General features: G+C 38.2%; 1 protein-coding gene across 3 annotated transcripts in view; it reads left to right on the top strand.

Moving 5' to 3' along the window:
• Positions 1 to 14,766, top strand: part of ST18 (ST18 C2H2C-type zinc finger transcription factor) — a 479,266-nt gene that overhangs the window by 297,462 nt on the left and 167,038 nt on the right. For all 3 annotated transcript variants that reach the window (XM_075353275.1, XM_075353277.1, XM_075353278.1), the window contains 2 exons: positions 7,578 to 8,279; positions 14,417 to 14,551. In XM_075353275.1, coding sequence (XP_075209390.1) covers positions 7,578 to 8,279; positions 14,417 to 14,551 — 837 coding nt within the window. The remainder of the gene's footprint in view (positions 1 to 7,577; positions 8,280 to 14,416; positions 14,552 to 14,766) is intronic.

Raw genomic sequence — 14,766 nt, forward strand, 5'->3', positions numbered from 1 at the left:
CCAGTTTCAGATTCCCTAGCTGATGCCGAAGTGCTGGGTAATGGCCTTGCAACTGGGATCAAAACCCCTAGATTGCAGCAATGTATCAAAAGAACAACCTGGTCCCTCCAACAGTCCCTTTTTATATCTCCTGGGCACTCATTCCAGGGAATGTGGTCTTACTGGATTGGTGGAATAAGGCTGTGCTCTTATTGGGTGGCATTTCAATCCGCAAAGTTAATTCTCATCTGAGTTAGGTAGACAGAGAGGCTGGGGGAAGTTATATTAACTTAGAGATCCACATTTTCAGACAATGGGAGGCTCTGATAGTCCTGGGGAAAACAATGACTCAACAAACACTAGTTAACACACCACAGGGATCCATGTCTGGCCAATTAAAAACATTAACCCCTGACATACATTTTACAGGTCTGTGTCTTCACATTTACAAGTGTATAAATTTTGAACATCTGGCTTGGGACTATGGATAGTCTGGTGTGGCCCCCAGTTGACTGACAGATGTCTCCTTACGTACACACATGTAAGAGACATGTCAATCAACCACAGCATTTCATATAAAGACAAACTTGACTGCAATCACAGCCAATCTCTGGTTGTGGCAGCATGAATGTAATGCCAATTCCCTTTAATTTCTGATGTAGAAATGAGAGGTCCTGCACAGCCCGATCAATTTTTCTATAAGCCCATTGTTTGCTCCTTTTTATTATGGAAGTCAGGGAACATATATGGTTTCTTACATCTCATTTCAAATCTAAAGCCTTTATTTTTTCACAGACATTGAAATAAAAAAAATGTGGATGCTCACTGGGCAGCACAACACATTGTGCCAACAAACATAGATGAGATGTAAAGAGTCATGCAAAAATGGGGTCACATAATGGATAATAAAATAAAAGCCCATGACTTATTTATAATTGTACGTTCCCAGTGTGTAGGCATCCATGATGCTTTACAATTAAAATTCCTTTATGAGACCATATAATGCATTGTGTAGTTATTATTTTGTATACCTGTAATAATTTCACATGAAAAAAAGAAATTTATTGCTACAATCATTTTCGGGAGCTAAGTCTATAAATACAAAAATATAGAAGAGTCTAATGATAGACCACAATTTTCTAACCGGAGAGAAAATGAAGAATTAAAATTGTGGACTTGTTTGTTATCCCCTATTTCATCAGCATGCCAAATTTTGTATTCAGCTTACAAGGGATGTAAAACAGCAGGATTTCTTTAAAAGTGAGAACTACTTGGTCGGACTAAAACCTCTTTTTGCGAAATCCAAATAATCATTCTCGGTGTGAATCCTATTTTCTTAAATATAATTAATAAATATTTTTCTTTTAACACATAACAAACAGTTGAACCAAACATTAGGTAAGTTGGAAACGTCCCAAAATGCTAACAGTTTGGCATCAGAAAAGTGAAATGCATTGGGCCGCACATGTGCTTTTCTACCCCCCTGTAATCTGCACTTAATAGGAATATTTTAAACTATGTAACTAAGCAACAGAGGTAATTGTTGCTTTCTAGAGCTTTTGTTAGGCACTTTAACACAGCCCAAATATGCATAATTAGGCATAATGTCTATAAATCATTATTGTACACATGTGGGTAGTTAAGTGGATTGAGAGAATAGTTCAATGAATTGAGCATATTCACTGAAAATGCTTTTTATTTGTTTTCTCCAGTTCATAATACTTTAAAATTATCATAACCCTTTACACCATCTCTCAATAGCGAGCAGTGTTATTGAGAAAAACTTCATTTGCATTTTAGACTATGTTTAATTTATTATTTAAAACTGGAGTTTGTTGGATGTGAAATCAGGAGATGATAGGCCATTGTGCGGAATGATATTTGGCTTTTTATGCAGCCTATTTTCTAGTATGTAAAATGTTACATTTTTCGGTTTAGACTGAATAGATCCAAACAAAAGAACGCCATCTATAATCAAAGTTATTAAAAGGGCTATGTTGTGACTTCTTCCAAAAATGCTTTTAGTTACTATGACAATATTTACTTGATCCTGGCAGTCCAGTGTTGATTTTAGGGGGATAATTACAAGAAAGATACATAATGTCGACTTTTTTTGTGAGTGCCCTTGTCTGTGGTGCTGTTTATAAGGATTGCAGTGGAGCATAAAAGCAGCATTGTCTACTATCATTATACCCTCTCATCCGGCTTCTACAACCTGCTGCTTTTCTCAATTTTTTTCCAGTTCATATTGTCATTTTGACAGAAACATGATAATTAACACAAATAGAGATATTTATTAAAGTTTCCTCGCTGTAGAACTTTACCAGAAATGTAATGAAAACAAAGGTTTAGGAAATTACATTGCTGCATATAAGACTGTACACTAAGCACTGGGATTTTGGGATATTAATGTAATGTGGTTTCCCTCTCCCAGCCGTGACACTTTAGGGATGGTCTGATTCATAAGGTTAGATTTACAGGAGCCGAATTCGAGTTATGCACTTTATTGTTCATTTGCACATATCACTTAAACAAAACTATTGTATCCAAATCAAATTAAGCCCCAGGAGAAGATTCCTCATTTAGTGTCTGACTATTGCATTTCCACTGGTGGCGTATAATGTGAACAGTGGGGTTTATATGTTATATGTCGGTGGATTGGTAACTCAGCTTTAAATTATTTTATCTCCATTTCTTACATAGAAACCTGTTTGTTAAAAGTAGTCATAGAAGAGTAGTTTCAAAAATATTTGACATCAGGTAAAATGACTACGTTCCCACGTTGCTTTTTTATGGGCTTATTTTCTGCGCATAAAAAAACATGTTTTGGCTGGAAAAACGCATCAGAAAAAAACAAGCATTTTTTATTGCCTTTGTACGTTTTTTTCATATGCGTTTATTCCTGCTTCTTTTTGTCCTTTTTTTAGTCATGCTGATTGCAAGGATTCTGGCACTGTACCTCTGCGATTGCCACCGTATCTCCGGCTGATCTTACTGTGCCGCTCACAGCAGTTTCATCCCCTAAATGCTGCAATTAGTGCGATCGCAGCATTCAGGAGGCATGGATCAGGACCGCCACTAGGAATTTCAGGGCCTCTGACTGGCATAATTTTGTGGCCCCCTTGAGACTCCACTCCAGCTCTGCCTCCATCCCTGTTCCACCTCCACACCTCACACACAAGCCAATAAATAAAGTGTGAAGGAGCCCCCCTAGTGTTGCAGCCTCGGACTAGAGTCCTGCTTGTCCCCCCCTGGTGGCGGCCCTGCATGAAGAGGAATCGCTTACCTCTCCCTGGTGATCAGATCCCTATAATGTGATCACAGGGACCCAATCGCTGTCATGGTAACTCTGGGTAGTCACCATGACAACCCCGGGTTACTGAGCTACGAAAACCCTCACACACCATATTCATGGTGTATGAAGCAAAGTGCTGTGATATAATCTACTGTAGTGATAAAGCATTGCAGGGGATTATAGAAATGCAGGAAATAAAAGCAGAAATAATTGACATGCTGCTTTTTTCTCCAACAAAATCTGCAAGAAAAAAAGAAGCAGCATGTGCACAGCAAGTCAGGAATTTCATATACTTTGCTGGCATGCTTTTTCCTTGCTTTTATTGATTAAAAGAAACAAGGAAAAATGCATGAAAAAAACACAAAAAGCCATGTGTGCACATAGGTTAACAGTTGATTCTGACTAGTGATCTTTGCTTACAACTATTGCCAAAATCATTGTGGCCATGGTGGGATAGTGAAATGATTTATGCAACATTTCTCAAGCAGGCTCAGGGTTATCAGTAAACCAAAGACTCAAAAATAAATAACTAAAGGCAGCAAATCAAAGCTAACAGAACCTACCTATATTCTAATTATATTAAAAATACAGCTTTATTAATTATATTTAAAAAATAGCATTATCCCACAAACATTATAGACACACAAAAACATACAAATAATAGAATATCCCAGGTACAGTATAAACAGCCCTATCAATAAACCCCTAAAGAATAGAATAACGGAATCACCGATAACAAAGACAATATAATTATAATGTGGAGTGATGTACTAAATGATCCATACGAGAACGCTGTCCTCTGCCTATCAATGGGGATAAAACACTGAAGTTACACGCACCCTAGGGTTCAAGTGGTGCCCCGATTCTACAGCAGCTATCCCTAAGAAATATATCCCTAAACTCCCTACTATAAACAAGATGGACTGAAAACAAAAGATATAAACAACCTATTTCATCTTGCCTAATTAATATAGATAAGTATAAAGGCCACAATAACTTATCTTATTGGAGTTTTCAGGATAGCATCCCAGTGGGTATTTTTCATATGGTACAATAACCAAACCAGGGCATTTCTGGATGGGTGTCAAACAAATGGATTCTCCCAAGCTTGACGCGTTTCCCCACACTTATGTACTGGGATTCATCAGGAGGCCAGGATAGGGCACAATCACAATTATTTCCTGGGACTGCACATATAGCAGGAGGAGTACAGTTCCAGGAAATAATTTTATAGATAAACGCCTTGGCTATTTCATACACAAATTTGACTTGCAACAACTTAGCATATTATTAATTATGAACATTTTTGTGAAGTCACTTCATTGTTACTGTTTTGCTCCTGGCGATGGAAAGATCTTTTTCTTCTTGTATACTACAAATTACAACCTATTCTAACATTTCCTAATAGCTCAGTGTGTTACTAGATTGATTCTCAAGCAAAAGGTCACTGGTTCAAATCAAGGAGCAGCCATGAAGAAGATTTTTTGAGAAACAGCCATGACAGTTGGAAGAATATGAAATGAAGTCCATACATTTAAAAGCCAAGGGGTCGGCATCCAGGCAAAATATTGGAATCAACAGTCAGTTCATCACAAGGTATATCAGTTCTGGTGTGACAAACACAGCAGTTGAGCTGGCTCATGTACCTTGTAATAATGAGATCATAGACATCTATGCAAGTCTGGAGTAGTGGCCATATAAAAGGTGAAACATTTTTACTTCAATATATCGCAATAAGAAGCGTTGGCTCAATTTTGCAAAAAAAGTAGAAGATTGAAAACAGTTGCTTTGGAGCGAGAAAACTTAGATCAATAGATTAGGTGTTTATGGGTGCAAACTGCTCTGGAATAAAACAAGGGAAAAGGGACGAACAGATTAGGAAATTGAATGAACTGTCAAGTTTGGTGAAGGAAGCCTCATGGTATGGGGTTGTTTCAAAGCCAAAGGCATTTGATTCTTGACCAGGATCTATGGTGGTCTCAATGCTGAGCTATGTCTGCGTATCCTACAAGATGAGTACACTCAAGCACTATAGGTTTGAAAAGGAGGACATAGTGTTAAAGCATACGTCAAGATTGGTGAAGAAATAGTTTAATGACAATGAAGTAGAGGTGCTGGATTGGCCACCACATTCCCCAGACATCATTTCAATCTAACACTTTTTGTTAGAGTTGAAGAAAAGCCATATACATACTCAAGTGAGTCAATCAGAATGTAGAAACATTGGGAAAGTGTAAAAGAGACCTGGGATCAGATTTTGGTCGAGACATGCTTGAATCTGATAGAGGGCATACCCAGAAGAAGTCAAGCAAATTTAAATTTAGATTTTTAGAAGCAACACAGTAACAATACAGTGACATGACAAGAATCTGCATAACTACATAACTAATCATATGCTAAATAGTTGCAGGTCAAATTTTTGTATGAGATAGCCAAGATGATTGTCTATAATATAAAGGTAGTCTCATGTTCGAAGCTGTAGCAGATGGTGAGATATGAAACCAGAAAGTAAAAAGTTCAAAACATTGTTACCCTTATGCTGGTCGGTGTAGGAAGAAGATGTGAATGAAGTCTTATGTTTTGTTCTTCTCATGCTGCACAATCATCTGGTTAACTCTGGTTATACCTCTAGATAAAGTAGTCAAGAGATGTAGTTTCCAAAATTGGGTTACATGTTGGTGGTTTCCACTGTTTAGGCAAATCACGGGGACTTCACAAGACTAACATGGTATCCGCTATCTCTTCCAGTCACTTTTGAGCTCCAAAAGTCAAATGGTGCTCCTTCTCATCTGAGCCCTCAACATTTTAAAATTTGGTGAAGCACCAAAGTGCTCACCACACCTCTAGAAAAATTCCTTAAGGGGTCTAGTTTATAAAATTGAGTCCCTTGTGGGGGGTTTCAATGTTTAGGCACATCAGGGGCTCTGCAAATGCGACATTGTGTCCATTATCTATTCCACCTAATTTTGCACTTCAAAAATCAAATTTTGCTATTTCCCCTCCAAGAACTGCCATGCACAAAAACAGTAGTTTTCCACGAGATATGAAGTATTGATGTACCTTGTGAGGAATTGCACAACAAATTGAATGGTAAATTTTTCCTGTTACCCTTGTAAAAAAGAAAAATTTGAGCTTAAAGGAATATTTTTGTGGGAAAATGTTATTTTTCATTTTCATGGCTCAATATTATAAAATTCTGTGAAACACTTGAGGGTTAAAAGTGCTAATCACATCGCTAGAAAAATTCCTTGAAGGATGTAGTTTCTAAAATGAGGTTAATTGTTTAGGCATATCAAGGGCTCTACAAACACAACATCTATCTGCTATCTATTCCAGCCAATTCTGTGATCCAAAACTCAAATATCAATCTTTCCCTCCTATTCCCTGTTGTGTGCCCCAACAGTGGTGTGCCCACCACATATGGGGTATCAACGTACTAAGGAGTAATTGCACAACACATTTTATGACCCATTTCTCCAGTTACTATTGGGAAAATGCAAAATTTGGGGCTAAAGCACCATTTTTGTGAAGAAAAAGTAGAATGTTATTTTTTTTCCTTCCATGTTGCTTTAATTCATGTAAAACACCTGAAGGGTTAGTAAACTTCTTAAATGTGTTTTTTAGCACTTTGAGGGGTGCAGTTTTTAAAATTATGTCACTTTTGGCATTTTTTGTCACATATACCCCTCAAAGTTACTTCAAAGGACCTGTAGAAGCGCAGGCCATCTGAAATGGCTGTCATTCCTTTGAGTGCCTGCATCGAGCTTCTCTTCTGCATAATTTTAGTGCTCTGTTTTCAATTAAGGGGACTTTTATGCTAGGCAATGGTGAGTGCCACTTTTTCCTGTCATCCTGGATATATTACCGGACTCTTCTGATTACAAACGTGCACCCCTTGTAGCTTCAATTGGAGTATCTGATCGGATTCCTTTCCCTGCAGCATTTGACAAGGTATTTTTTGGTGGTGTAGGATCGCACTCTCTTGTTGTACTATGTTACATTCAGTAGTGACCTCTGGATTGCTAAAGCAAACACTGAAGCAGCCTGAAAGTCACAACCTGCTGAACACCGACGAGAGCATCGCGGATAGAAGGTGAACACGGCAGTGGGTAAGGATGAGATTAAGGGCATGGAACTTAGATTAGTGGCATCATTCCAGTGTGGCAATAACAAAACGCTAAGGTGGTCCTTTAATAGTCACCAAACAACAAATGCTTACCTTGCTGTTTATAGGTATATCAAATTTGATGTACAAGTTATGAAAGGTTTAGTCTATTTATGTACAGTTTTTGTGTTTTTTCAGGTACAATAATTGTTCAATCTTCGGGCATGACAACACATACAACAGAGGAAAAGTGTAGTTATGAAGACAATATCACTGACCCCTTAACCATGGGAAGGTCCGAAAAGGAAACTGTTTTTCATACAGTGACTGAACGCCCTACTGGGGGTGTAATTCAATCCACAAACGCCATTAGAAATCACAGAGAAGCGTTCTGTATCCAGTCCTCCAAGCAAAAAGACTCACCAGCATTTTCTTCGGATGACAATAATGGTAACCCTGCAATAACTGAAAATGGATGGGATAGTTCTTCCAGTTATTCAGATAAAGCTAATTCCAAGGACCATATATCTGACAGGTTCAGTCATGCAGTTCAGCACAAAGATGAAAGGGAAATTAATGAAGAAAAAACTATGGAATGTGACTCAATGGTGGGAATATCAGAACATGATGAAGGAAGTCCACACCAAACCCCTGAAAGTGAGGATGATGATGATGATGATAAATGTCTCTCAATTATTACAGAGGAGTCAGTGGATTTGGATAAAACAAAAGGGAATTTGAGCCTGTTGGAACAAGCAATAACTTTACAGGCAGAGCAGAGCCACATGTTCCACAGCACCTACAAAGAACTGGACATGTTTCTGATGGAACACCTAGCAAGAGACAGAAGACAAACTAAAGTAATAGATGCAGTTGGGCGGCAAATATATACCAGCAAAAGTAAGACATAATATTATTTCTAGATGGTTTTTGCGGTTAGATAAGTTTGTCTCCAGGTCTGACCCTTCAAAATGGATGACAGCGGTAAATACAGCAGTTTAAAGAGAACCTGTCAGCAGAAATTTTGCAATAAACCTAAAAGATTCCCCCTCTGCAGCTCCTGGGCTGCATTCTAGCAAGGTTCCTGTTGTGCCCCCTTCGAGACCAAAATAAATACTTTATAAAGTCTTACCTTTCTGTATGCAAATCTTTTTTTATGTACACGGGGCAGGCTCTCTTGCATCCATTATTCTCCCTCCTGCTACTTTACGCCATCCCCCATCGCTCATTTCCATACCCGAGGATGCCGCCCACTGCTCCCGAGGTCTCGCGCATGCCCAGTGCCACTCTCGCGGGAGTGAGCACTGTGCACAGTGTGACCGCTGGTGACGTGGTTGCACAGGTGTGAGATTATGGGCAGTGCTGTGATTGTCATCAGCAAGTACCCGCCCATAATCTCGTGCCCACGCTTTTCACTCTGCCTCCACCGGTATGCTGTTCCGCTCCTCCCATCTATTTCCTGCTCTAGGGAAAGATGGGTAAGAGGTGACGCGGGTTCATCTGGCAGCGCTTGTGCAGAACGGCACGAGATTATGGGCGGGTACTTGCTGATGACAATCACAGCGCCGCCCATAATCTCACGCCTGCGCAATCACGTCACCAGCGGTCACACTGTGCACAGTGCTCAGTCCCACAAGAGTGGCACGGTGCATGCGCGAGACCTCTGGAGCACTGGGCGGCGTCCTCAGGTATGGAAATGAGCGATGGGGGATGGCGTAAAGCGGCAGGAGGGAGAATAACAGACACAAGACAGCCTGCCCCATGTACATAAAAAAAGATTTGCATACAGAAAGGTAAGACTTTATAAATTATTTATTTTGGTCTCAAAGGGGGCACAATAACAACAGGAACCTTGCTAGAATGCAGCCCACGAGCTGCAGGGGGGGAGTCTTTTAGATTTATTGCAAAATTTCTGCTGACAGGTTCCCTTTAACCTCTTCAAGACAAGGATTTTATTTCTTCCTTTTTTCCAAAAACCATAACTTTTTCAGTTTTCTGTCAACTTACTTGTTTGAGGGCTTCTTTATCTGTTGAAAACATTTCAGTTTTGATTGAGTTGATTAATTTTACCCTCAATGTACTGGAAAATAGAAAAAAAATTGTCAGCAGGGTGTAATGGTGGGAAAAAAACAAGTCCACCATGATTGATTGGATTTTCTTATTATCGTGTTCATTATACAGTAAAGATTAGCTATTAACATGATTTTTTATGTTAACATAACTTTAACAATACCAAACTTGAATTTATTTTATTTTTTTATTTTTTTTAAAGTGGTGAAAAAAATCTTAAAGGTATAAAATGTGGGTTATGTTGTCGTGCTTTTATTTTTTGTTGATGGACTGGTATAAGGGCTTATTTTGGGATACATACTATGTTTGATCACTTTTTATTGTATTTTGGGGGTGTGCAGGGACTAGAAAACAGCAATAGTAGTATCTTAGTTTTTCTTACTTTATGGAATTTATTTACAGGTTAAATAATTTTATATTTTAGTAAGCAAAAAATTTTTATGGACAAGGAGTTAATAAAAAATGATATTATATTTTTAAACTAGATAAAAAAGGTGATTAAAATTTTTGTATTGTTTTTTAATTATTTTATATTTTTTCTAGACATCTTTTTTTCAGTCCCTTAAGCCTGCTCTTGCTTGTTCCACATGCTACGATGCAACAGTTTTGCAGTATATCAGGAAATTGATAGTGTTCTATGAATCTCAAAATGGTGTGACAGGGGGATAGCGGGACTCCCATACCACGCTATCAGAGATTGACAGCTGCATTTAATATGGTTAACAGCAGCATTTAAAACTAGCTCCAGTCACAACAGTTAAAGGCAGATGTTGGCTGTATTACACAGCCGGCATCTGTCATGTGTGGAGCTTGCTCAGCTCCTGAGTCTGCTCTGTATACCAGTTTTTGACATGTGCCACACACATTTTTTTTTTTCACACTACATCCCAAAATGTTGTTTTTACCCCAAGTGAGAGCCATTCAGAGACTTCAAGTGGCTTCCTATGGGCCAAGCACCAAGTTTACCCGAGCATAGTGATGCTGAATCAAGTGGTTAGCATACATAAAGCACCTGAATGCCGAACTCAGACACTGTGTTCTACTCAGGAGTTGAGATTCCTTACACATGGTAAATGCCAGCTATATTACATACCCGGTATCTGTGTCTAACAGTAGTGGCTGCAGCTAAGCTGCGATGGTGGCTGTTAACCATTTAAATGCTGCTGTATAACAGTGGCTTATAAATGGAGAAGGTGCTTCTGCTTGCGCACCCTTCCCTGTCGCGCCCCTGTGATCATGGGGCATTGATTAATTACTTAATAGCCAAGAGCCTGCTGAAGGCCCCTATGATTGCCATCTTGTTACTTTTGTGAGGCTGAGCCACAGGCGAGATTTTTTACTATGTACTACTAATATTAAGTAATTCAGTATATAGTATAAGCAATCACTAGAAGGTTCAAGTACCCTAAGAAAACTAAAAAGAAAAATTAAGAAAATAAAAATAGATGGAAAATTAAAAATATGACTAGTCTCAGAAAATGGTGATAAATAATGAAAAAACAATTTTTTCCACACTTTTGAAAATTTATTTCACTATTTAAATAAAAAAAGGCATGTCATTTTGGTATCATCGTAATTGGACTGACCTACAGATTAATGCAGACAGGTTATTCCACCCCAGAATGAATGCTGTGAAAACAAAAACCAGGAAAAAAAAATCATGTTTAAATTGATTTTTTTTCACCATTTAATCTCACTTAGAATTACTTTTTGAATGTTGTCTTTTAAAACACGAACTTGTCCTGCAAAAATTCAAGCCATTGTAAAGTTGTCAATGAAAAAATAAGAAAAGTTATGGTTCTTGGAAGAAGGAGAGGGAAATGAAAACATCAAAATGAAAATTGGCTGCATCCTTAAGTTGTTAATGGTATTTAAGAGAATTAGTAATATGAATAAAATTCACAATCCTTTTAAATAGTATATCTGCACTACATATTAATATTTTCAATATATCTCCTAAAATTCCTAATTTTGGCGCTATATTTTTAAAGTAATGAGAAGCTACAGGGGATAAAATGTTCAAAATGTTAGAAATTGAGCTAAATGTGGCACAAATGAAATAAATGTAGTAAATTGATCGCAAGAATAAGTTTATTTCTACTTTTCAGTGGATGATAAAACATAGAACTTATTTACTCATCAAAAAAAGTAATTGCATAAACATTTCTACTTAACCCTAGAACACACAACCATAGAAATCTACCATAGAAAACAAGTGACCTAGCAGGCCTGCAAGGCCCTAGGTATGCGTTGTAGGGTTAATGCAAGAAGGCTTCCACAAGAGATAGTGAGTTCCCCATCAATAGCAGTGTTCAAAAAGAGACTGGACAGACATCTATGTGGGATGATATAGTAAATCCTGCTTTGACCAGTGCTTGGATCAGATGACCCTAGAGGTCCCTTCCAAGCATACCATTCTATAATGCTATGATATGCTCCAAATTTGGTCCAAATATTTTCGATCAAGCATCAGACTGCTCAGGTAGTCTCAGTGCTCGACCAAGTATCACAGGTGCTCAGGTGCTTGTCATTTATGACAAAGCACAGGCTCGCTCCACTGCATGATGTGTAGAGCCACTTGCAGTTTCTGAATGGCTCTCACTGGAGGATAAAACAACATTTTCAGATGTACTGTCAAAAAAAACCCCCTGCCCTTCCTCCCCTAGAAATGCTCTCTTTATGGCTGGCTATAGGTGGGCGGAGAATTGCATTGCCCAATCAATGACTTCCATTATACTCATCACTGGAGTTGAGCTTGTCTGAGTCTCTAACCTGCATAGCTCAAGTACTGAGCACTCGAGCATCAAAGTGTTCACTCAACATTTCAATACCAAGCACCAAGCATTGTACTACACGGCCACGGCCATTATTAACCCCTTAACGACCGTGGACCATACTGGTATATTCTAAGCCATATAGGTGTAATCATCTGTGGCTGTTGCAGGCAGCTGGTGGTGATTCCTACACATGTCAGCTAATTTGAACAGCTGACATATGTGCCTCACAGGCACGGGTGGGTCCGTGATCCACCCAAGCCCATTAACGCCTTAAATCATGCTGTCAGAATGTGACAGCGTGATTTAAATGCCCGTTGCAGTAAATGTCCACTTACCTGGCTCCATCGGTGGCGCCGTGACGTGATCACTGGGAGCCCATGGTTTCCATGGTAGCACAGGGTCATTTGATGACTCCTATAGCTCACATGACTCACTTCCTGTTTCAGCTTGCCGAGTGCTGCCTGTTTCAAGACATGAGCATTTCTGGTGATCTCAGCTGTGTAGCTGTGATCAACAGATATGAATGAGTGATCAGACTGCAGATCCTTATAGTTCCCTAAGGGGACTAGTAAAATAAAAAAAAGTAAAAAAAAAAATTCAAAATCTAAAAAAAAAAAAAACTAAACGTTCAAATCACCCCCCTTTCACCACATTGAAAATTAAAGGGTTAAAAAAAATAAAGAATATACACTCATTTGGTATCCCTGCTTTCAGAAATGCCTGATCTATGAGACTATAAAATTAATTAAACTGATCAATAAATAGCGTAGCGGCAAAAAAATTCCAAATGCCAAAATTACATTTTTTTGGTCTCCGCAAATGTTGCGCAAAATGCAATAACAGGAGATCAAAATATAGCATCTGCGCAAAAATGGTACTATTAAAAGTGTCAGCTTGAGACGCAAAAAGTAAGCCATTGAGCCATAGATTCAAAAAAATGAGAGCGCTACAGGTTGCGGAAAACAGCTCAAAAAGTGTGCCACTTTTTTTAACCCATTAAATAAAAGTAAACCTATACATTTTTGGTGTCTACGAACTTGTACCGACCTGAGGCATCACACTGATACATCATTTTTACCAGATAGTTAACAGTGGATAAAATATCTCAAATCAATCATGCAATCACACTTTTTTGCAATTTGCCCGCAATTTTTTTGCCATTTTCCAGTACAATATATGTTAAAACTCATGATTTTATTCAAAAGTACAACTTGTCCCGCAAAAAACAAGCCCTCATATGGCAAGACTGATTGAAAAATAAAAAAGTTATGGCTCTCGGAAGAAGGGGAGCAAAAAAACCCAAAACAAAACGGAAAATCGGCCGGGGGTGAAGGGGTAATATATATATATATATATATATATATATATATATATATATATATATGTATATATATACATATATATATACATATATATATATATATATATAGATACGGTATATATATGTATGTTTATATATAAGCAGCCAACCAACCCTTGTAAGACAGGAAGAAATTATGTTATTTGATTGACAGATTTAGAGAGGAGGACATTATTTGGAGGAGAAGTGGACAAATAATGAAAACAATACTGCAAATTTGTTACATGATGGACATAAGATTTGATAAAATAATTAATGATGTGAGTCAGTAAATAACATAGTAAAACACTAAGCAGGTAGCATATGTGTGCTACGATTTTGCCATAGAGCGTCAATGCTATCAAGAACGCAGAAGCTGCACATGTACAAGCATGAGACTTCTAAGTAGTGTGTGGTAGATAAAACAGTACGCAAAAGTCATAAAAAGTGGAATCCACATTATAAGGGTCCATCTACATTGACTGACCGATGGCACTAAACAACTACCGATCAGTAGACATTTAATAACGAGTTCACACAGGTAGACTGCACTGAGGGATCTGTAGTAGATTGTTCAGAGCACGTGGCCTGCCATTGTTTTTGGCAATGAGAGTCGGAAAGCAATGATCATTTCACCCAATGAAGGAGTATTTTGAACATTCATTGTGTGATTTACAGCCTGTTTACACTGAAACATTACAGTGAAAGGAGCATTTTCAAAATCGCTTGTTCACATTATTCTTCAGGTGTAAATGCAGCTTCCTGTCCCAATGAGACATTCGCAGTTTCACTACTGTCTATGTTGTGTAAATGATGGCAAGTGCCAAACTTTTTGTTCTGTTTCCTTCCAGATTCTTCACGCCTTGAGAAACGTGAGACCAAATGCCCTATACCAGGCTGTGATGGCACAGGTCACGTTACGGGACTCTACCCACATCATCGCAGTCTGTCGGGGTGCCCTCATAAAGTTCGAGTGCCTTTAGAAAGTTAGTGACACCAAGTTTAGTGCAGATACAACTCGTGATTATCTGTCCAGTTTGTAATGAGTTTGAAAATTAAACTATAACATGATGGTAACATTGATCCTAATAGACAATGGAATGGAAAACAAAATGATGCGGATTCCTATTTACTATTGATTCAAATGTGTCATAAGTAGGTTTTTCCATTTAGAAAACTCAATTAATGTATGTGTTGATCA

The sequence above is a fragment of the Anomaloglossus baeobatrachus genome, chromosome 6 (assembly GCF_048569485.1).
Source record: "Anomaloglossus baeobatrachus isolate aAnoBae1 chromosome 6, aAnoBae1.hap1, whole genome shotgun sequence".
In the NCBI taxonomy this organism is placed as follows: domain Eukaryota; kingdom Metazoa; phylum Chordata; class Amphibia; order Anura; family Aromobatidae; genus Anomaloglossus; species Anomaloglossus baeobatrachus.